Source organism: Pseudorasbora parva, chromosome 10 (genome assembly GCF_024679245.1).
Source record: "Pseudorasbora parva isolate DD20220531a chromosome 10, ASM2467924v1, whole genome shotgun sequence".
In the NCBI taxonomy this organism is placed as follows: domain Eukaryota; kingdom Metazoa; phylum Chordata; class Actinopteri; order Cypriniformes; family Gobionidae; genus Pseudorasbora; species Pseudorasbora parva.
The window spans coordinates 34,008,933-34,033,390 of NC_090181.1; the positions used below are offsets into that span (position 1 = coordinate 34,008,933).

The 24,458-nt window shown below is 37.1% G+C and overlaps 1 protein-coding gene across 4 annotated transcripts in view; it reads right to left on the reverse strand.

Annotated features, from left to right (window-relative positions):
* Positions 1-24,458, reverse strand: part of LOC137091488 (neuronal PAS domain-containing protein 3) — a 406,675-nt gene that overhangs the window by 54,573 nt on the left and 327,644 nt on the right. For all 4 annotated transcript variants that reach the window (XM_067455959.1, XM_067455958.1, XM_067455961.1 and 1 more), the window contains one exon: positions 10,953-11,130. In XM_067455959.1, coding sequence (XP_067312060.1) covers positions 10,953-11,130 — 178 coding nt within the window. The remainder of the gene's footprint in view (positions 1-10,952; positions 11,131-24,458) is intronic.

The following is a 24,458-nucleotide window of genomic DNA, read 5'->3' on the forward strand; positions in this document are numbered from 1 at the left end:
GACCCCAGCTCTTCTCAAGGACACGTCTCTATATGTGCCAAACACCTACGATGGAGCAGGATTCACCTGGGAGAATTATGGGTAATGCAGACCACAGAATCCCCTAATGACCCGACAGAGGACAGCAGCCGTTGAGGTCAGCGACCTCGGCTAGATGCCTCTGGTGTCCTGAGATCCCCGTGACTGAATGAAACTCAACATATTTCACAGCAGAAGAAGAACTAAAACAATTTAAAGGGCTAGTTCACTCAAAAAAATTAATTCTGTCCGTTACTCATGGTGTTCCAAGCCCGTAAGACTTTAGTTTATCTTCAGAACACAAATGAAGATCTTTTTGATGAAATCTGAGTTATCTGTCTCTCCATTGACAGCTATGCAACTACCATTTTGATGCTTCAAAAAGTTCATAAAGAGATTGTAAAACGTATCCACACACTCAGAAAAAAAGGTACAGTGCTGTCACTAGGGCCGGTACCCTATAACGTACAAAACCAAAAAGGTACTAATATGTACCTTTAAGTTACGAATATGTACCTTTAAGATACTAATATGTACCTTTTAAGGTACTAATATGTACTTTTTCCACATTTGTACCTTAGGGTACCGCCCAAGTGACAGCACTGTACCTTTTTTTCTGAGAATTGAGTGGTTTAGTCCAAGATTTTCCGAAGGGACATGATCTCTTTATATCAGAGGCAGACTGTACTCAAGTATTTTCACTTTCCAAGTAATTTTGTTTTTCAAGTATATGAACTTTATCAGAGTTCTTCTTTGGAAAACTTTTACTTCACCACATTCTAAAACATAATATTTTACTTTTTACAGCAATACATTTTATATTGAATATTATTTAATACTTAATTACATAAAAAATGTAGTACTGTATACTTTTAGTCCAGTAAAAATAATCAAAGTTTTACTTGAGTACAAGTAAGAAAGTATACATTTTTAGTGTAATTAAGTATTAAAGGTAAGAAAACAACAACTTTTATTTATGAAATGTAGTGCAGTAAAAAGTATGACATTATATATTATGCTTTGTAATGCAGTGAAATAAAAAATTCCTAAAGAAAAACACTGATAAAGTATATACTTAAAGGGATACTCCACCATAGAGCCCTGCACGGGCCTCAAATCTAGGCCCTAGCCCGGCCCTGGCCCGAGACGCTGAGGCCCTAGCCCGGCCCGTGTCCGACAGCTTATCAAAATTCTCGGCCCGAGTCCGACTGGAGCCCGTTTTTTTTTTTTTTTTTTTTTTTTTCAGCCATTAAAATAGTTCTGTTTTGTTTTTAATGTCAAAGTAGTTATATTTCGTTTCGTTTCTTTATTGAGTTAATTTAGAAAAATGTTTAGAGCATTTTATTGTTTGTTAAATTATAGTTTTAATTTTTTTTAAGTGACGACCAAGCGACCAGCGGCCGACAGTGAGTTAACCGCATATTAAATCTATTTAGTCTCTCAAATCAACTCTTGACTTGTCTTGCCTATAATAAAATCCATAAATATAAAACACTTCAAGCATCACAATGTTAGTTAATTTCGCCAACTATTACCACCAGTAGCCTAAAAGGCATTTTTGACGAGCTGAGGCAGGCTGATTCTGCTCGCGGCTCTCGCAAACGGAGCTAAACAATCTAAAAACAAATATTAAAAAAAAGAACATGCAGGTTGTCTTATAGCCTACCTTACACCTACGCAAAATGAATATAAATCCGATCTTCAATTCCCGTGGTATATGCTCATTTAACAGAGTTTACAGCAACGGAAGCAAAAGATTCAAGATGCATTTTATTCAGCAGCTTATTTCAAATTCAAAGACCACATAAGAAAGCGCGCACTGGTAAGATCATAAGTCTCATTCATTTTTATTGAAGATGATTGTGTTTTTGAGCATCTAAGACTTATTTTAAGTTTCATTTACGGCCATTTGCGTTGGCTTGCAGTAGTCATTTGCGGCGATGCGTGCAGCGCCATCATATCTATCTGACTACAACATATAGCCCATAACACGCTCTCACACGTTTATTTTTTAACCGTTTGCCAGGAGTAAAATTTATACATGTGGTTTAAACAACCAGATAGGCTACAATTACATTTGTCCAGTTTCGTCTGAAATGCTTTCATCCTTCTGAATTGGTTTGTTTAGTGATCGGACTACATTGATAGCCCTGTTCATTAATAGCAGCAGACGCCCCGCGGATGACACGCAACAGAAACGCCACGCTCACACCACGCTTGCAGTGTGTCTCCGGCCTTAACTCTAGCAGCTGCGCTGAAGAAACACGGGCTGCTGCTGCTGGCGCGGACTCTGAACATGCTCTGAACACTGTGCGAGCCATCTTGACAGTCGCATTAGCTATTATGGTCTCGTGTTCACCAGCGTAGAACATCTCATTGTTCCTTTTAATTAATAAAATAAATATAAAAAGAAGGAGAAGCCTAAAAAAGGCCCGAAGCCCGGCCCGCGTTTTAGATATGACGTGAAAATTGGCCCGAAGCCCGGCCCGAGGGGCGTAAAAAAGTCGGGGCCCGTCGGGCTCGGCATAAATGCAGGGCTCTACTCCACCACTTTTTCATATTAAACTGTTATTCCCTTAACTAAAACGAGTTGATGCATACCTCTCTCGTCTGAGTGTGTGCACTTTAATCTCTCTGACGCGCGGTGACGATCTGATAACATTTAGCTCAGCCCACTAAGCCCAGTTCATTCACTATGGTACCAAACAGAGATCAAGTTAGAAGCGACCAAACACCTCCATGCTTTCCCTATTTAAATATAATTATACTAACTGCTGAACGACCTAGTATGGTGACATAAAATAAAATGTGGCGCTTTTCTTAGCGAGTTAAAAAGGAGGACTATAATGTATGGCACTTCCGCTTCTGCTTTATACGATGAACAGATTGGAGATTGAATTTAGGCTTTTATTCACGCAAGTTTTAAATTAGTCTTAAATTATTATTTTTGGGTGAACTATCACTTTAAAGCCAAACAGGATATTGCATTATTTTGAAAAAAACTATTTTGCCCTTTGTGGGTATTTTGAGACCTGTGCAAAAACTGACCATAGAGATCTTGTGCCTTCAAATACAGCATTTGATACAGCAAATATTTGAAATGTCAAGAAACATTCAAATTAAAGCTGAAGGCTTTGTAAGGGTGCACAATGAACACTAAAAATAAATAAATACAGTATTATGGACAGAATATAATAGTTTGGTTAGTAAATTGTCTCAATTAACCGCCATTGGCTGGAGTAGAGCCTCTTCCTTTCAATTGACAGCTCTTTTCAGAGCACAAGCCTCACCTGACAGCGTTTCTGTGTGTATATGTGTTTTTGTACAGTACAGTGTGTGTGCATCAAAGACAGCTGTGCATGTGAATGTGTGTGTATGTGTGTGTCTGTGCTGGAGGTTTTACTCTGGTCTGACAGGGCTAGTGGAAAAGAGCTCTATTTGCATTTCAAATGTCACCCGCAGCAGCAGACACCTGTTAAAGGCTAGAGGAGAATCCACACAAATCAAAGGTCTGACCCTGCGGGAGAGTCCGGATCACCCTGCCCATCGGCGACTGCTGCTCTGGACGCCCCGAGACGCCCACTGCAGCCCTGCTCTGGGACCACACGCTCTCACACAATGTTCCCAGTCCATCATCCTCACATGCAGCACTGCCAAAGGTTAATTCGGATGTTTTTTCCTTTATTTATAGTATCTTGTTCTTTTTATCAATGTTTAATGCCACATCTCTTGTTTCATGGATGTATGTTGGCATACATAATACTAGTCATCATGTGTTCACTATAATGAAGGAGATTCAAAATCTATCTATCTATCTATCTATCTATCTATCTATCTATCTATCTATCTATCTATCTATCTATCTATCTATCTATCTATCTATCTATCTATCTATCTATCTATCTATCTATCTATCTATCTATCTATCTATCTATCTGTCTGTCTGTCTGTCTGTCTGTCTGTCTGTCTGTCTATAGATCCGCAGATCCGACCGTCCTTCTGTCTATTAGTCCATCCATCTATCTATCATCATTTTTCTCCATCCTCCTGTCTGTATGTTGTCCATCCGTCCGTCCGTACGTCTATCCTTCCATCCATCTATCTATAGATCGCCAGATCCGTCCGTCTATTAGTCCTTCCATCTATCATCATTTTTCTCCATCCTCCTGTCTGTATGTTGTCCATCCGTCTGTCCGTCCGTCCGTCCATCTATCCATCTATCTATAGATCGCCAGATCCGTCTGTCTATTAGTCCATCCATCTATCATCATTTTTCTCCATCCTCCTGTCTGTATGTTGTCCATCCGTCCGTCCGTCCGTCCGTCCATCTATCCATCTATCTATAGATCGCCAGATCCGTCTGTCTATTAGTCCATCCATCTATCATCATTTTTCTCCACCATCTATCTATCTATCTATCTATCTATCTATCTATCTATCTATCTATCTATCTATCTATCTATCTATCTATCTATCTATCTATCTATCTATCTATCTATCTATCTATCTATCTATCTATCTATCTATCTATCTATCTATCTATCTATCTATCTATCTATCATTTCTCTCCATCCATCTATCCATCCTTCCGTCTGTCTATTAGTCCATTCATCTATCTATCATCATTTTTCTCCAACTCTCCATTTTCCCATCCATCCATCCATCCATCCATCCATCCATCCATCCATCCATCCATCCATCCATCCATCCATCCATCCATCCATCCATCCATCCATCCATCCATCCATCCATCCATCCATTTATCCGTCCGTCCATCCATCCATCCATCCATCCATCCATCCATCCATCCATCCATCCATCCATCCATCCATCCATCCATCCATCCATCCATCCATCCATCCATCCATCCATCCATCCATCATTTCTCTCATCTGTCTATCTATCTATCAAATTATATGATATACTACTACAGCTACTATACTAATAATCAAAATAAAATAAAATAAAAAATATGACCATGAAGCCTCTAAAATATGAAGTAAAGAATACACACCTCCAGTTTAAAAGGTATTTCCTATGTTAGCCATTAGATGAACGGAAAATATATCACAGAATCGCTCCTTTAAAACGAATGAACAGGTTAAAGAAACTGTAACTAAAAGCAGTGCGGTGCGACGTGCTCGCTGTGCCAAAGACGATTGGACAGATGTCACAGGCGCACGCGTCTGTTTCCAAATTCATATCATTGCAAATGAAGCTTGAATCGTTTTCTTTTATTAATGCACAAACGGGGGGCTTCTTTTCATGCTCATCAAAAGCCTCTTGTTGACAAACAGCAGGATTACGATCTTCAAGAAAAATGCCGCTGTGTTTACCGCTTTATTGTCGGCGTGTCATGCCCTTGAGAGAGAGAGAGAGATGGAGCCAGTGATGTAGGAAAACACGCTCTCCCCTCTGCACTGCCAGATATTTAAAATAGGCTGTTGATAACATAATTTACTCTGGAGGTTGAGCAGACGAAAAAAGTGACATCATAGGCAGAATTAGGAGGGGAAAAATGAGTGTAGAGGCAGGATACACGAACATATGAGGGAGGGGACAGGAGGTGAAACGCTTGACTCCACCTTAAACACAGCTCAACCTGACATTCGTTCAGAGAGAAAGAGAAAGAAAAAGAGAACAAGAGGAGGATTTTGAGTCCAAAGGAGGACTTTAATACCTGGGGAAATAACTATTATCATTCCCATTAATCTCATTGGCAGTGGCTTTGCTGGCATAAAAAAAAAAAAAATGGAAATATGGAATTATAAATGGAAATATAAAAGTTGAAGTAAAAAAAACTGAAAGAATTGCCATACAGTTTATACATAATATACAAAAATACATTTAAAAAGACAAAATAGAAAAGAAAAGATTTGTTTCAAGATAGTGTAGTTGCAATATCTTGCAACAGATGTTAGCTAACTGTCCCATGCTAACCAGCCAAATTAACCAATGGGCACATTTGTCACATGTCCTTAAGACATGGTGATGGAAAGAAAAATGAAAAGGGAGGAGAAATTATATTTTTTTGCTCTCGCAAAAATGTTGCGCTCCCTAAGAACCTTTGCATTCTCTTGCACACCGTTTCCTCTCAAACGTTTTGCATTCCTCAATTATCTTTGTTCGCTAACAACCAGTGTTAATTCCGTAAAAGAAAGCTATGATGAAAAATGTACATCAATGAGCTTTAAGTCCATGACTAAAGCCCGACGCACACTGTACGATTTACAGTGGCCCTTTACGATTGTTCCTTGTCAGACTGTACAAACATGATCCTCACTGTAAGCCACGTCACGCTGTAAGATCGCCGCTGGCATTAATGTCAGACTGTACGACAGTCAAGACTTATTAAAAATAGACGTACACAAGAAAACTCCCTGAGTTTTACATCATCAATCACGTTCTTTGACAGTGAGCTGCATTACACGCAGGATTGAAATTGTGACTACAAAGAAATCTCTAGTACTCATTTTGGGAATGGTTTGTCCTGAAACAAATTAAGGAAGGCAATTTGACAGTCGTTGTAGGAGAAGTCACACTGCCGGAATGTGCGGCAAATCTTCTGACACTGTCAGATTTTGTCTGAGGTCAAATCTGATCGCAAAGGTCCTTAATCAGCTGTCGGTGAACATGTCAAACTAACGATCAAAGACTTCAGATTTTAGCCGAGGATCAGAGGAATCTTTTAGGATTTGCAAAATTTGTCTCAGAGAGCCAAATCGTGGCCAAAATCGCACAGTGTGCACCCGGTTTAAGATGAGATGACAGCAAGGTCACACTAAAATGTAATTTAAAAAATAAAAACTTAAAAACCAAAATCTCAATTTTTGTCAGAAAAAAAGAGGATATAATTACATACTGCTGTACAGGCCTTCATGCTTGCAGCTGCCAGATGTCAAAAGTTGAAATCCCCCAGTTAAATCCCCCAGTGTTTTACTTAATCTTTACAATCTGGCTACCATGTGCACAAGCTCTCTCTCAAATGCCGCAGATGATCTGAAAACACAAACACGACAAACAAGCTATCTGGAGTTTAGCGATCTCCCGCTTAAATGAAAGTGTCATTCAGTCAATCTGTGTTCAGTCACAAGGCACTCGCGTTGTTTACGGCGACTAAATCTGCGATCAAAGTTACTGAGTGATGAACTATAAAAACTATAAACATGGATCTTTCGTATGTTGTTTGCAATCGGGGTTGCTGAATTTGCTAGTAATTTGGAATTATTGGAATTACTTAGAAATTGTAACTGTTTTTGAGAGTTTCTTGTTTTACCAGTTTTCATAAGAGTTTTCATACCAGTTTTCATACCAGGTTTCATACATTCATTTGATAAATAGCCTATAATAAAAAAGGAAACTAAGTGAGGTCAAATAAACCCTGAAATTCTCTTGATTTGTGCTTGTGGGAAAATGCAATAATTCTGATTAAATGTAAAAATAAATTTAGCAAATGACAAAACAATCGTTGCGATTATAATCTTGAGCAAAATATAATATCTGTTGAACCATTATGCAGAATAACAAAAAAAGTTGTATTAACTAAAACTAGACTAAAATGTTGACTAAATATGCCAAAAACTGAAAAGTACATTTGTGAGAACTAATACTAAATAAAAATATAGCTGACAAAATTAACAACACTGGCATTGTCTCTCAAAGTTCCCCTGAAAAATGGTTTCTCAACCTCATATTGTTTCAACAACTAAAGTTTTGCAAATGAACGCACATTTTTTTGGGGGGTATGCAAAAGCATTGAAATATAATTGTTCCTCTCATCTCATTTTATCATTATCATGTCCTTTTAAGGGCTCCGTACAATGCAACAAAATCAAAGCAAATGAAAATCCAGTTTTAATCCAGTTTTATCTAGCTATTGCATCAAGCTGCTCGCCTGGGTGTAAAACACACTTTTTATCTCTAAAAAAAAGCCCCATAAAGTTGTTGTACAGTATGTGTCTCCAGTCCTCATCATTTATAAATGAAGCTCTGGTGTTAGAAGACAGACCGCGGTGCCCTTTATCTGATTGTAAAGCACATCTTTAATGATTCTTCGTATACACAAATAAATCTCAGCGTCAGACCAGCCGGCTAACCATTTAAGACCCTCTCACTCACTCCCGCCAAGAAATGAACACTCAAACACACACACACACACACGCACTTTGCCAGTGTGAAATTTCAGCCTGGCTAGAAAAAAGAAAAAGAAAACGCCACGAAAAGGACAAAACCACAAATGTGGAACTTCAATTAATTTAAAGCTCCAATCAGCAAAGAATAAATCCTTGGCAGATCTAATTACTGAAGCTCTCGGAAGACCCGGGCCGACCAGCCAATCTCCCTCATGTTTGAACAGCTTGATGAACTCGGGGACTGATGGATATCAAGTCATTTTGTTTAATTTATAAATGGATTTTCCCCTAATACTTAAATTATCATCAGTACAACACAATGAAAATGGGAACATTTGGAAGGCAAAGTCTATAAGAGCCCTGAAAGGAATTCCAATGAGGAATGTCACCTCTTTTCATCCCTGCTATACAATTCGTCTAATTAAATTCGGGAGCAGGGTAAGCCTGTGTTACAGTGCTGCCGTCACACGGGCCGCCCCTGGAGAGCTCGGGCCGAGCGGAAGACACTCATCAGGCATATCATGTCACACATGACATTAACACACGCACACACACTTGTGGCATCCTTAAGTCCACTCACAGTCTGGGAGCGTCATATTGACCCCCTGTGCAACATATAGTAGATATACTAAAGACTTGGAGTATGAAGCTTCAAGATCACTGGATGAAAACATTTGAAGCATAACTCAAAGCAACTGTGTACCAAATGAGTTGTATATTATAGCTGGAAGAATGACTCAAATGCTTACTTTAAAAACTCTCAATGATTTACACGATGCAGAAATAACAGAATCACAGATTTTGGAACCAATCAGAATCAAGTATTCAAGAATCCAGTATTCCAGAGATCCATGTATTAATAAATGGAAGACTAAGTAGGCTGACAAGCCAGATCTACATCAAGATGTTTGGTCTGGAAACTCACCATTGACAGGGCTCAATCCGAGGGGCGGGATAAACGGTTTTCTTTCAAACTCCCTCTGCACGCGATAGGATAGCGCTACACCAACCAGAGCAACGTGAAGCGGAGCTAGTTGATTGATTAAACATTCGCCGTACCCGGTCTGCAAAACTCAGAACACATCTTCCCTTCTTAAGAATGACTTCAGTGTCGTTCTTTGTTCTTTTTTCAGAGAAAAGCTTAACTCCAAGTCTTCCAGAGTCGCGGTCAAAGCTGATTCGAAAGACCGGCCATTCGCCGGTTTCTGTGTTTACTAGAAGCACGCAAGCTTTTGAGATTTTGAAACAATACCGTTATTGCCTCCGTGGAAACTACAAAACGTGATTTAAAGAAACAATGTCATATGCATGTTTCTTGCAGTCTGTAGGTGCGTAGTGTTTCTTTACAAAGCGACATCGCCAACTACTGGCCTGGCATTAATAAATCAGCGTTTTTAATAGTTTCCGCAAATCTGTTTAATCTGATAACGTTGTCATCTGTCCACGAAAAACGCAACGGAAGGAGTTTTCTGTTTTTAGAACACCGTTGTCATGTAAACGTACCCTCAAAGTGCAACAACAGACATGTATTAATAATCTCAAATAATGTAGTAATGTATCAAATAAATAAAATGAAACCTTAAAATGCAACAATCCGTAATGATATTTATAATCCATGCTTTTAAAATAAAATAAAAAATAAAATAGTGCAAAAACAAACTAGGGAAATTAGTACATATGATCTTAATATAATTTAATTAGGGCCGTCAATCGATTAAAATGAATGTGATTCATGTGAAACTTAATGTAATTATGTGATTAATCACATATTGTCATGAGTTAACTCGCTTATTAATCACAACTTAATCGCACATTTTTATTAGCTCTAAATGTACCTTAAATTAATATGTTTCAAATTTGTAATACTCTAATCAACATGGGTATGTTATGGGTACAAATATGCATGCTTTATGCAAATGTACGTTTATTATTAGTGAAACCATACTCAGAGCATGAAGACTAGACATGTATCAAAGGTCACAGATGACAGAACTAGTTCATGTCTCTTAAGCCTAAGCTTAAATATCCAGAATAAGTGGTAATAAGTGAAGAGAAATAAGTGATTTCTCTCATTTTAAGAATATAAATAAAGGGAGTTTTTACACTGCCAGTTTAGTTCAGAACAGGCACAGTTCGTATGAAAAATTGGTAATGTGAAAGCTGTCATGCTGACCTGGGAGCGCACCAGTACCACAACACACCTGGAAGAGGAGGTTTATATTCCACGAGTAGGAATATAGTGCGGCCCCTTTATGAGATCCGTGCTCCTGCCGAAATGTTGTGTGTGTGTGCCTAACTGTGCTGCGATTCACACGAACAGTGTGATAAACACGGACTCGGGATCGCTCTTGTTCAGAAAAGTAACTTGCGAATTCATTTTAGCTGATTGTATGTATCTAGTTCAATAAAACACATGTACTTTAAGTGGTGATGGTGTTAATGATTTACTTCGGATATGAGAGAGAGTGAGCTTGCAGTGTATTCACGCATGGCGATCGGACTGCAGAGAATGTAAAACCCCACCTTTCTTTCGAACTGGAGTCTAATAAAAGTTCAGCAGAAAATATGGTAGCTTGTGAAGGCTATAACTGCACTTGTTTCAGAGTAATGTTATTTGTAACCCTCTTCTTCCCCTATTAATGTTTGCTGCTGCATCCTTTATGTCCATGGCTCCAACTATGGGCCACGGATCAAACAGAAAATGCACGTTACATTAATCTCGCGTTAATAAAATTAGTGCCGTTAAAATGAATTTGCGTTAACGCGTTCATTTTGAAAGCCCTAGATTTTATATGATCTTACCTGGCTCAGGTGTCTCCGAGTGAGAGGAAGAGGAGGCAGAGCTGGCCCCATCCTCGGCCCCGCCGCCCTGAGACAGCAGCCCTCTCCCCGGCGGAAGCTTCATCCCCAGCTGCTCGGCCATCTCCACATGATCGCCCGGGTGCACGTAGTCAAACACACTGCTGCCCGTCAGTTCCACCTGCAGCACAAACACCAACCAGAGGCCTGCGTTAGTTATCTGGGTTAAAACCAACACAACGTTCTTATTGTATACAACAAAAAATGTACTGAAAAAATTGCATGACCTAAATATCAAATGAAAACTCAAACTTAAAACTATCAGTATATGTTTTCACTGGGAATCAAACCCATGACCTTTGTGTTCTTAGAGCAATTTTCTACCAATTTAGCAGTTGTTATCACAGCAGTTATCACATAATAAAATGATCAAAAGATTATTATTTGATATACACTCACATAGTTAAAAATGTCATGAATTTTTGATTCATATATGATCTGTTTTGCATTATATAAAGTCTTTTATGTCTTATTCATGAAGGTTAGTATATGAAGTATTCCCCAGTTATCTTTCATAGTGAGTTTAATGTGCTTTTCTGTAACTGTGGAGCAGCTAAAAGCTCTCGTGCTCTTTAATTTTTTTACTTCAGTCCTCCCTGGAGAGGTTTCCTTCTGCCCGAGACACAACTTAATGCTCTTTAGAGGAGATAGAGCTCGTCCAAATAATCAAATAATTAGCGTGTGCTTGTCTAACCTTTAAACGCGCTAATTTACTAAGCGGGGGGGAAACGGATTTACTGTTGCTAACTGGGGATGACAAGAGAAAAACAACAGGCAGTTAAAGTATCTGCGGCTGTGGCGCTTCTTAAATATGCTGTTGTTGTGTTTCAGTAACACTGGTGCTGTTCTGTGATCAGGTCTGCGTCTACAGGGAACTGCGGATTACATGAGAATAATCCCTTTAATGTCCTATCCCTCAAAGCAATTTAGTGCTTCAGAAATTATTATTCCAAGCAGAAACAATGAATAAAGAGGCAGACCGTTGGCACGGACATGGGCTTGTGTTACTTTGACACAATGCTGGAACTGTAAAACTGAATAATGCTGTGTATTTATTGTTTAAGTAAGATTTAAGATATCCCTTCTAGATATCTCTGACTTTCTGTTGTCCAATGGTCAGAAGGTGATGCATAAAGAAACAAAACAGGTTTGCAGGTGAACATTTATCAACAGGCAAGAACATGTACTGCGCTTTTTTTCTTCTTCTGGAAATGTGTATAAAATAAATTGAATGCTAAGTGGAAATAAAATAAATAACATAAATCAAATAAAACAAATGCAAATAATAATACATTAATAATGAATACTAATAATAATACATAATGTAAAGTTATGTTGCATTTGCAAATAACTGAAATTTAAAAAAAGGTTAAATACAAGAATTCCTAAAACTTAAAATGGAAAACTTTACCTAAAATTAAAATCATGATTGAAAATCTAAAAATAAAAGCTAAACTAATAACTAAAATATGGATACATACTATAAATACATACTATAATAGTATAGAAATAATACTGAAAATGAAAATGAAACCCAAACCAGGGGAAATTCCTATGCAAAAAACAAGGGTGAAGGTTGCATGCATACAGCACACACACAATAACTGTCCGAAATATATCATCCAAGGGTCTATGTGTATCCAGGAGCAGAATATTCACACAAATGTATACTTAAGGATTGAATAAACTCTACAGTTTGAATGGAACATCTGTACTGAACTCTTACTGTAAGACAAACAGCCATAATCACAGAAAAGCCATGAAAACAGCAACCCAAACAACTGAGCAACAGGACCACCAACTGCTTTCTGTGTCTTCTTTAAAGTCTGGCCTCTCAAACACTAGAAACCTAAAAACACGTCTGAATTTTTTCTTCATTTTTTTTTTTTTTTTTTTTTTTTGTCCCTGGGCATCAAAAAGCTGCAGGCACAATCCAAGTAAGACTTTCGGGATCTTTCTCTGGAAGACTAACATTCCACATATATCCAGTAGACCAAAGAATTGAGGATTCCTTTTGAAGAACTAAAGAGATGGGGTTGAAGTTTTCAACAGGCTTACATGGAACAATCCATTCACTTGAAAACAAAATCACATGGGTTTAACCTTGAGAGTCCAACAGCGCTGCATATGAGCTAATATATTTGCTGATGTTAAATACACAGAAATTGCACATTTATGTGATCAAACTAAGGTTTCATTTGTTAATATTAGTCAACTACATTAGTTAACGTGAGAGTAAAATGAACAATACTTGTATAGTGAATAGTAATATATATTATTTATTAATCTTAATATCAATCTCAACATTTACAAAATTTTTCGGATTTACGGCCGTTTCACACATACTCCGTCTGCAGTGCATGCGGTGCATGTTGCGCTGCGTATGCGGTTCAGGATCCGTATGCCCTGTTGTGCTTTCACATATGCTGCGTTTGCAGTCCGCAACTGATCCACTGTTTTATACCACAGACACAGCATTTATTCATTATTTTTTATTTAAAATCCAAAAGTTGTTACTGAACATGACTCGCCAGAATTGCAATTCTCTTTGTTTACTCTTTCATAAAAGTCATGTTAATGTACTACATTTAAACAACATTTTATTCAATTAATTAATTCATATTTATATCACCTATAGGGTATATACTATAGATTTAGATTTAGCTCACACAAGTGGCAAAACATTTAAACATAGGTTATAGCCTAAAATCACAAACATTTTAAATTAGAAACTTACAAAAGGCTATTCAAAAACAGCCAACTCTCGTCTTTCTTTCGTTTTTAAACCCTTTTAAAAGAAATCCTGCAGGTCATAAAGCACTTTGTTTTACACCTCCAAGAAAGGACGAGTGCTCTCCATTATGACACTTGTTTAAACCTAAATGCCAGGTAAGGTGTCGTTTCCTTGCTTTACTTGAGAAAAAAGCCATGTGTTGACTTTGAAACAAGAGTATATTTTAAATTATATGTATCTTTGGAGAAATTACCAGATTTTCAGAGTCGCCTGTCAATTGCGTCATATCTGCGCTACCCTCGGTTTCGCGCTTTACTCTTAGCAGTGTGAAAAATTGAACGCACGGAGTAACTTCATAACATCATTTTCAACACACTTAAATATATCTATTATGATAAACAGAGCTGCATTACCTCATAATCATAACCGGAAGAGCAGATCAGTGCAGGCGCCTGGCGACTGTGTCCCATCCCGTCATAATAAAAGTCCTGGTGTTAGAGAGGCGGGTATTTGTCTAACAATCGCTCCAGCAGCCGTGCTCAGCTCCTCAACACTCGGTCCTGCTCTGCTTCATACTACAGTAACGTTAATAACCGCATGCATGAACGTGATTTCTGCTCGAGTCCTATTTTCCACCGTCTGTGAGGTGAAGACCACAAGTCCCAAGATGTTGCGCTCACACTTGGCGTCATCAAACTACACATTTGTTTTGAATAGGCGCCCTCTAGCGGTCGGAAAGTTGCATAGTGCACCTTTAATGCAGCAGTGCAGCACAGCAAAAAATAGACTCGGTACGAAAATGAACAACACCGCACCTGGAATGGACTGACGGACCACATCCGCGTGCAGTGTGAAAGCTGTAATCCGTTAACATGGGTACGAAAAAAAATACGCAATGCATACGCACTGCAGACAGAGTACGTGTGAAAAGGCCGTAACACTTGTTAACATCTGTTAACATTAGTTAATGCAATGTGAACATTTGTATTAACTAACATTAACAAAGGTTAATAAATGCTGTAAAACATATTCCTCATTGCTAGTTTATGTTAGTTAATGTATTAATGAGACCCTAGAAGTGTCCCAAATCGCATACTTGTGCACTATTCTATAACATTTTTAAGTATAAGTTGTGTAAGTAGTGTATTCACACTGAAACTTTCCACAAAAGAGTACACTTTATATACCTGGATGATGCACTAAAATAACGGGGAAAAAACTAAGGGTGTAATGTTGGACACATCATGCACTCAACTTTCGCAGATTTAATTACCTAGTGGCGCTACCAGATTCTGACATTGAATGACAAAATAACCATGTAAAGTTCATACACAACACGGTTGAGTACATAGTGCATAAGTACACGGAGCATACAAGGTGTAAATAGGACACTCCTATTTACCATTTTATTTTATACAATATTTACAAAAAAATCACACAAAAAAATGCGGATAGTTCCAGTAATCACAAAAAGGTCAAACATCAACATATACATCATTTACATTTGGACCTCAAATGTATATTAACAAAGAGATAGAGTCCATTTTTATTTTCATGTTGATTTTAAAAATAGATGACAGCTTCGAGTGACTATGGTAGAAATGCATAACAAAAAATGCTTAAACTATCCATTTCCATACAAAGATGAAATGTAAAGCTATCTCTCTTTCAAATACCAGAGCGGACAAACCTTTGTGTCTATTATAATTCATGAACATGGCCCTGCCGACTATTTTAACAGTATTAGAATGAGCCCACTTTTCAGCACAAGTGGCTGCGCAAAGCACTCGTCTTGCCTTAATCTCTGTGATGCGAAGATGGGCGAACAATGCGCAGAGAAAATAATATCGGCTCTAATATTCATCGTGTGGCGGCCGGTGCGGTAAAGTGTTGTCTGTAACAAGAGACCAGCAGATTATGCTCTGTGATTGCAGAAAGGACACTTGGATTACAGAAGGAGGTTTTGCATTGTAAATGAGGCCCGGCTCGCTGGAGTGGGGCCACGGACGGAGCCCACCAGCAACATGCTTATTTTGTAGAAGGTCACTCAATAAGAGTACCCCCCCTCCTCCCCTCCCCTCCCCCCAGGCTTATTAAGACTGACTGGCATGCATTAATGAAATCACCTGATTTTACAAACATGAATAGAGAGAGAGAGAAAGAAAATGAAGAAGAAAGAAAAAAAAATGTTATGCTCGAGTTTAAAGAAGGAAGCTCTTAATTAGAAAGGTTTCAGAAATGTCAGCTATCGCCTATTAACTGTTCTGCTCTATCAAAGCTATAATACCCAGCTGTCAAATTTCATCACAGGATGGCCGGTTTCCTTTTGTTTCTTATGCTTCATTGTGTCTTTCCTGTAGGCGGAGTTAGAGGCAGGTCCAGAGCTCCATTGACCCCAGCTGTTTTGTTGCGTTGTGCTTGGTTAGGAAATGGTCAGTTTCAGCCTCACGCCCACGGACCGCTGACTAAACATCTGATGCATATGGTACACAAAATCAGAGGTGGACAGTAACTATGTTACTCCCCTCGAGGTTTAATAAAGGCTCAAGTTGTTCCTGGGTTTTAACGGGCATTTAGCTACTAAGTACATTTACTTGCGTACTGTACTTAAGTACCCTTTTTGAGTATCTGTACTCTACTTGAGTATAATTTTTTCTGGAAACGTATCATTTAAATATCACTGCATTTGAAAGTCAAATATCGTACTTTTTACTCCACTACATTTCTATCAAGGTCCTCAAAGTCAAAATTCATTTCTGTAGCAGCTTTGAAAGTCAGTAGATGATCATTTTTTCTTCTTTAAAAGGTGTTTGGTTTTTTGCAGAAATCCTATCAGGAATCACTCTTGTAGGGTCACGCGAAGGTCATTTTTTGAACACTGATTTATAGTTTATGGCACAATGGAAGAAGACGGATGTTAAAATGCTCATTTTCGAGCATTCTCACATTAACATAATCAAAGTTGATTATGTCTTAAGTTGAAGGTAAACAGTTGGGAGAATATCAGATGTGTTTATCAGTGTATTGGATCTGTGCATTCGGCCTTAAAGTGACAGCAGCTTTGTAAAGAGCTTTGTAACTTATATAGAAGTATTTAAATGAGTTTAAGGTAGTCGTATCCTAGCATGTCGGATGGAGCATCACTGTATGGCTTAAACCATCATGATGGCATGGTGTGCATTTATACAACAATGATAAAGTAATGTGTTAACATTTAAAAGGAAATTTACGTTTGATATTTAAGTACTTTTGAAAACAAATAGGCCTACTTATGTACTTTCACTTGAGTAAATTCTACAGGATTTCCAAGAGATGCATGTTGAGTTCTTTAACTCTGGAAACAAAGCTGTCGTGAAGGCCGCTGTGTTTATGACAGTGACAATGAACGCTTATCAGGATCAACTAAATGCTGCTCTGTCAAAAGTATGTGAAGTATGTGAAGTTCATGATATAGACTCTTTAAAATCCGTCCAATAGTTTTACACACCATGTGTATTTGATAAAATATGATTTTGTCTATAAATCTGTGCAGGGACATCGAATACATTTCCACTCCTCTAAGCATGACAAGATGAACTGTGATTGGTTGTTTTACATGTCAGTCAGACGGCCTCTGGGCGGTTCTTGGCCAATGAAACCTGCTATGGAGTCCAGATCTTCTTCTGTCTAGATACGCGAGAACATGATGTAAAAACCCAATAAACTGGATTATAAGATACATTTTCTTAGAACTTTTCTTCATTATAAACCTCTGCTAATATACTTGCATACTATAAATATAAACAACAATATTTTTATTTTTTTTAAGTTAAAAAATCTAATATTTTATTTCAAAATTCCAAATAAGCGTAACATTTTTATTTAATTAATTTTACTGTATTTTTAATAAATATTATTTTTAATTACTTTTATATAAAAATTTCAAATAAATATAAATAACATTTGGTCACAATTTAGATTAGGGTTCAAAACTAACTACGACTATGACTTTTGTAAGTATTAATAGTTAGTTTAGGTATTGTATAAGGGATGTAGAATATGGTTGTGCAGAATAAGGCATTAATATGTGCTTCATAATTACTAATAAACAGCCAGTATCCTAGTAACATGCATGCTAATAAGCAATAAGATATGGACCCTAAACTTAATGGTTACAAAACATTTTAAAAGTGTTAAACACTAAAACACTAAACTAATCAAAGATAAATTTGTAATGGTTTAAATAGTATAAGGTCTTGATTTTCAATGACAGGTACATGAGGTTTATCTGGCTTCCTTTTGCACATTTTGTGTTCAATCCTTCTCTGTTTAACGATTGAGATGCTCCTGACCCCTCCCCCTTCTGCTCAAGCCCTGCCCTTTCTCATTCCTGTGTTTCTTCATAAAAGGAAGCCTCGCCTCCTTCTTTTTCCTCCAGCAGTCTCTCTTGCCCTGCTCTGTGAAGCTGAAGAGGCAAGTCAAGTGTCACTGAACCCCTCCAAACGGCAACAGGAAGCTGCCAGCTCTCGTCTCTCACATTATGACACAATTACTCGCTGGCATCAAACACGCGCCGCCACGGCTCTCACCTCACGCTCCCTGCCAGTTAACCTGTTTGGAGTCCAGGAACATTTTGGCCCCGTCCATGCATGCAAATCCACAATCATGACTCACTCTTCAGATAAAACGACTGTTGCAAGTGCTGATGTGCGATAGCGAAGATCTGATGGCTGAAATGACCGCTAGCTTTCGAGCTTTGTCCCTCAAGTTGCTCGTAAATTGCTTATGATTTTTAAAACATTTGTGCGCGCACACTACCATAGTTTTTTTTTTAATTCAATTTTAATAATCAAATATATCCAATAAGGGAAAAGAGTTTGTCTAAAATGTTCTAAACAAAACATAATTTTACTGTTTTTTTGGTTTATTACAACACCCAAAAAAATGATTCAGGCTCTTCATAGATAAGACACATTTAAATTATGTTTAATTCACTTAATAAAATAAGTTCTCGAAATTAGATATGTTTGTGTTCAATCAGCCTAATATATTTAAAACTGAAGTTTACATAATTCATTTGTGTTAAATTGATAATTGATAAATGTGTTCACCTTACATAAACTTTTATACATTTAACATAACATCATTAAGTTAACGGCACATATAACTATTATGTAACAGTGACAAATCCAAATGGTTTGTATTTACTCAAAGAAATGGTGTCAGCTTTACCTGAATTTCTTTTGTTCATATAACTAAATAGTTATTTGTAAAAATTGCTCAATATAGTTGTGTGCAAACACGACACATATTTTTAAAGTAAATTCAACTAGTAATTTTTTTTGAGTGAAGCAACGGCAATATTAAAAACCTAAACATGGGAAAACATAAACAGAAAATTCCTCTGGGATGGAAAAGCACATTAAACACATTTGAGGAGAGAGAGAGAGTAATTCCTTTCAGTTTCTTAAAATGTCAGTGACTTTAAAAAAGTATTAATCAAATAAATTGATGTTGGCTGGAGGGTTCAGAATTAATTAACGCATTTAACGCAAATGTGCTAAATGGAACATTATACATTTCATAGCATGTAATTACTCTTTTAATAAATGATTCATGTTATATTCCCATCAATTGATAACGCTTGTGAATCATAAAGCAATTCAGCGAGAGCTTGTCTGGACCCCGAGATAGAGCTTGTGGGGTTCAAATCATTGGTCCTTCTGTTTTTTGTTCCAGCTGGGAACTAACAGTCCCGATTAAATTATGCAAACCCTGCCGCACGGATAGCCAAGAGCTAAAACCAAAAAAAATCTGATGGGTTGTACAACAGAGCGGAATTAGAGTTATAAATTTTGTTATAAATTATCTTTTATGTGAGAAACTTTTTCTTATAACTTCTAACAACAATAGAAAAAAATAGAATAAAAGTAATATATTTAATATTATCATTTATTACAATATTACATAATATTAAATGTATTAGTACTGTCAAAATTAACTACCTTTATCACACTTTTTTCTGTAATTAATAGTAAAAAAATGAACACTTTTGAATGTATTTTACAATGCACAAAATGTCACTGTTAATCTCCAAATGAATGATATTGATACTGATACTAATCCTGTCAATGAAAATCATTTCCATCCTCCAGTTTTTAAACATTAATTATAGCGGTCCCATTTTATATTAGGTGGTCTTAAGTACTATGTGCTTACATCAAAACATAAGTATAATGTAAAAACATGTATGTAAACAATAAGTGCACTGTATCAAATTAAAATGTTAGTACACAAGGCCAACCTAATATAAAGTGGGTCCTTATAGCCATATATAGACTCAAAAAATGATTCTAGCTGTTTGCTAGAAAGTTAAAACAACACAAACCTTTCGTTTTTTACTTAATTGGCATTTTACTCAATTTCATTAAGTTAAATGAACTAGAATTTGTAAAATGTTAAGTTAACCTAAACCATTTGTGTTGGGACTACATGAATCATTTATGTTGCGCTGACTGAACTGAGCAGTGTATTTCTAGTTCCCAGCATGCTTTGCACAGGGATGAATTAGGAGAGTAAATGTTGAAGTTAAGTGCTGTTTAATGTGTTTTTTTAGGGAATTGAAAGACCTTTTAACATTTGATGTTATATTTGACATTTAAAATTTTCAATGAAATTTTCTTTAACTGTGCTGATGCCAGTGACAGGAAATGCTTTACTTGATCAGTACTTGCATTTTACAATTAGCAAGTGATCAAGTGTTGTTGACTAATAATTTTTATAGAAATAAGGAAATAAATTCATGTGACAGTTTCCGGACTAAATATTGTCATAAATTCTACCACTTTTTATCCTACTTTATCTAGTTGGAATGACATGATTCATTTTTGTAGTTTAAACTAAATGATTAAGTTCATACAACAAGATTACAACAAATGATTTCAAACCAATTCGAATTTTGTTGGAAAAGCATAATTCATTTTCGTGGACAAGCTTTCCTCAATTTAATTATGTTTGTTCAACAGTTTTTTTTTTTTGAGTGTATATATATATATATATATATATATATATATATATATATATATATATATATATATATATATAGTAGAGATGGAACTCAAGTTACATGAATTCAATCAGAAATGTAAGGACTTGTGACTTGCTTGACAATTAAAATAAACAAATTTTGAACATCTCTCCATTTGTCATGCTACTCATTACATTGACCACAGGCCACCCTGCTTTCTAAATATCAGCATCAGCCATGAAAAAGCCATATCGCTGGACCACTAACACAGACTTGACTATAAATGATGATTGACACGACTATGATTAACCTCTGCTTTTCACACGGTCTCCTCTATTAGGGTTCCCGGTAAATCATCTGATTACTGAGCCTATAAAACAATAATAGGGCTCCATGAAAGCGCCACCATTGTTGTAGTGGACACGAGAGAGGAGAGATACCCCTGGAAAAACAAAAGCCGGCAGTGGCTTAAAGGAAGGACATAATTAAGGGCCAATCGGAGCTGTCTTGTGTGAGCAGAAACCCAGGGGAGCACCTCTCTACCTGTCTGACCTTGGAAAATGGGAGTCCTTGGCTGAGCCGGTGACCCTCTGATCTCCACTCACATCCAATCTCCCTCACCGGCGCGAGACGCGACCTGCCTCATGCAAATCCCTTCTCCCTCGTGAGCCGCGAATAAACTACAGCCTAATTAAATATTTTTTAACGATGTGAGTAATTTTTGCCAAGGGGTGGATTCGGGGCTAAAATTTAATATGAGATCACAAAAGATGTTCCCAGCGTTGATTCTGTAAATTAATGACTATCTGCCTAATAATAAAAGCATACTGCCAAGAATGGGAATGAAGACGGCTTACTTCATCCGTCTGATAACCGAAGGAGCGCTTTTGGGAAAAGGCTTCTGGAAAGTTTCCACTTCCGCTCAGAGATAGCCCAGCTCGAAGCGGCCGAGTAATATTTGTCAGCCAAACAACGAGGTCTTCTAATTTCACAAGTCAAACAGACACATTGTATGTTTGTGAGATGGCTCGGGCTCTCACTTTCCCTCGGCGTTCCTCTGGTCTAGGGTTAAGCCGTAGTCTCGGCCGCGGCTGTGCTATTAACTGTGGGAGCTTTCTTGGGTCCACTCGAGTGTTACGCGGCTCAGATTACAGTAACCTTTAACTGCTCGCTGACAGACAGACAGAGGAGGAGTAGTCCATCTCTCGCCTTCTCTTTCTATCCCTCTCCACCTTTAATACCACGCCACGCCACTTCCACACAAAACCCTAATCCCCCCCCCCCCCCCCCCCCCCCCCCCGACAAAAACCTCCTGTCACTTCAGGAAAAATGGAGGGCATCAGTAGCCGTGGGCCGTGTGTATTCTCTGCGCTGATACATGGCACTTTACCTCGGGCTATGCATATGAGCCATTACAGGCGGCTCTCAGCAGGCCATCCGTCAATATTCCAATCAGTCTTTGGATCAGTACCAATTAATACCGGCTGCATCAAACCTTCCATCAAAACAAGCACACATGAAACGGTAATATGGATCCAACTGATACAAAGGATGGTGTTTGATTAAAGTCTACATTCCTCGGATGGTTACAGATGAAAGCTAAAAAGAAAGGAAAAGTTTATATGCAGAGTAAAAAATGGCCACATAGCACTGGTTATAAATTCAGTGCATTATTTATTTCACATTGATTTAATGCATATATTTACAAAACTTATAATACATACAGAAATACAGTATTTTGTATAATAATGATTCATTCTATTTCCCCCCCCAGAAATAACTAGAGAATGATTGTTCAAACTTTTCATGCATCTGTTGTGCTAAAATGCATTATACGCATACATTGGCCAGTATCGCAACATAACGGTGGTCACAATTATTTATGAAAATATTATTTTTATATTACTAGAAATATATAAAATAATTTATATAAACATTATAATGGATTACAATGTGTATTATAAGGATTTATTTAACAGTCTTCAAGTGTTACCAAAGAAATTGTGGCAAAATACACTGTCACTGTCAATAAACACTTTGGTAAACACAATTAAGTTTGCCTAATGGGCCAACCTGCACTTGGTTTGATCAGTTTTTGTCTAAAATGTAAAGACCATATGTCCCCAAATGGATACAAAAAAGCAAACCACCCAAAAGGAAAATTGAGAGTTTTGTGGCTTTCACTTAATAAAAGGCCATCTAAAATGCAGTATGCTCCAGTTCAGCATATATAACCACTTAAAAAGAGATTTTATCTTCTAGAAAAACTTTACTGACTCATTCTGCACTCCATATATCAGTGTCCAATCAAATGCAGTCTAGAATGAGGATGTCCCGCCCCCTCATGCCACCTGTAACTGACTAATATTACCAAATCATGTTAATGACAGTGATGTAAACTAAATCGAAATGTTTTTTGGTGAGTGTGATTTCACCAAGTACAAACATGTTTCTGGATCAACATTACAATCAACTAATCAGATTTGAGGCACAAGTTTACAGTTTATATCAAGTTCAGGCTTAAACCACCATTTAGGTGCTTGTATTCACCTATCATTTCCCTCTGATTTTAGGGATAACTTATAGGTAGGGGTATGCGTATGGGGTAGGGACAGGGTTAGGACTACATTTTCGAAAAATATATTATACAAAATATGTTGATCAAGGAACAAGTCTTGGTAAAATCAAGGTGACCTTGGTTATTTATACATTTTTTATATATAAAACTAAATGGATAATGGTTTGTGTGAGGGTTTGGTTGTAAAAACGACTGAAGTCAATGGAAAGACCCATTATAACAGAACAAACAATGTGCATGTGTGTGTTTGTGTTTGCCAGAGAGTTTCAGAGCAGTGATATGAAATTCATAGGCAACATGTCTCTCATTCCAGGCAGCGCAGAACATCGCTGCAGAGAGACAATAACTTTAACAATTAACTTGGAAGGACAAAAAGGGTAAAAATCTCCCTGCGCTCTTTTCTCTGGCGTTCCTGATTTTTATCGAGCTCACAAAGCTCCCTTAGATCATCTTAATCCACTGTGGCAAAGTAGCTGAATATGAGATTCAGATTGTCTTAGAAATTCTGTGCAACCAATCAGCTTCCTGACATTGCTTTTCCCTTCAACCTTCAGAACTTGTGACAGCAAAGACCAAAAGCCAAATCACAAAGGAGTGCAAAATCGGCAAACCCAGCGAGCCGGCCGCTAAAGCCCGTGAACAAAGATCGCGTTTGACACTTCAGAGCCACTTCACAGCCAAATATTTTATCAATCACAAAATGATATATATATATATATATATATATATATATATATATATATATATATATATATATATATATATATATATATATATATATATATATATATATATATATGATGAGGATATAAAGATAATACAACATCAAAGAAACCTGCAGGCAGATAGACAGACAATGAGGTCTAAGCTCAGTTTTACACATTAAAAAATTAAATCTTATACAGATCTGACTCTTAAAAATGACTTTCACTGGTATAACATAAGCCAGGCTAATTCTAATTAAATAATACTATCTGGGAGACAACTAAAATCTTACATTTTACAAATCATATTATAGCTGTTATTTAACATTATATGTTAAATAAGAATATTTTGTAAATCAGGTAAATGAAATAATGCCATTTGATTCTTTTTTTTTCATTTTTTAAATCAGCTGATTCATCTTGAAAG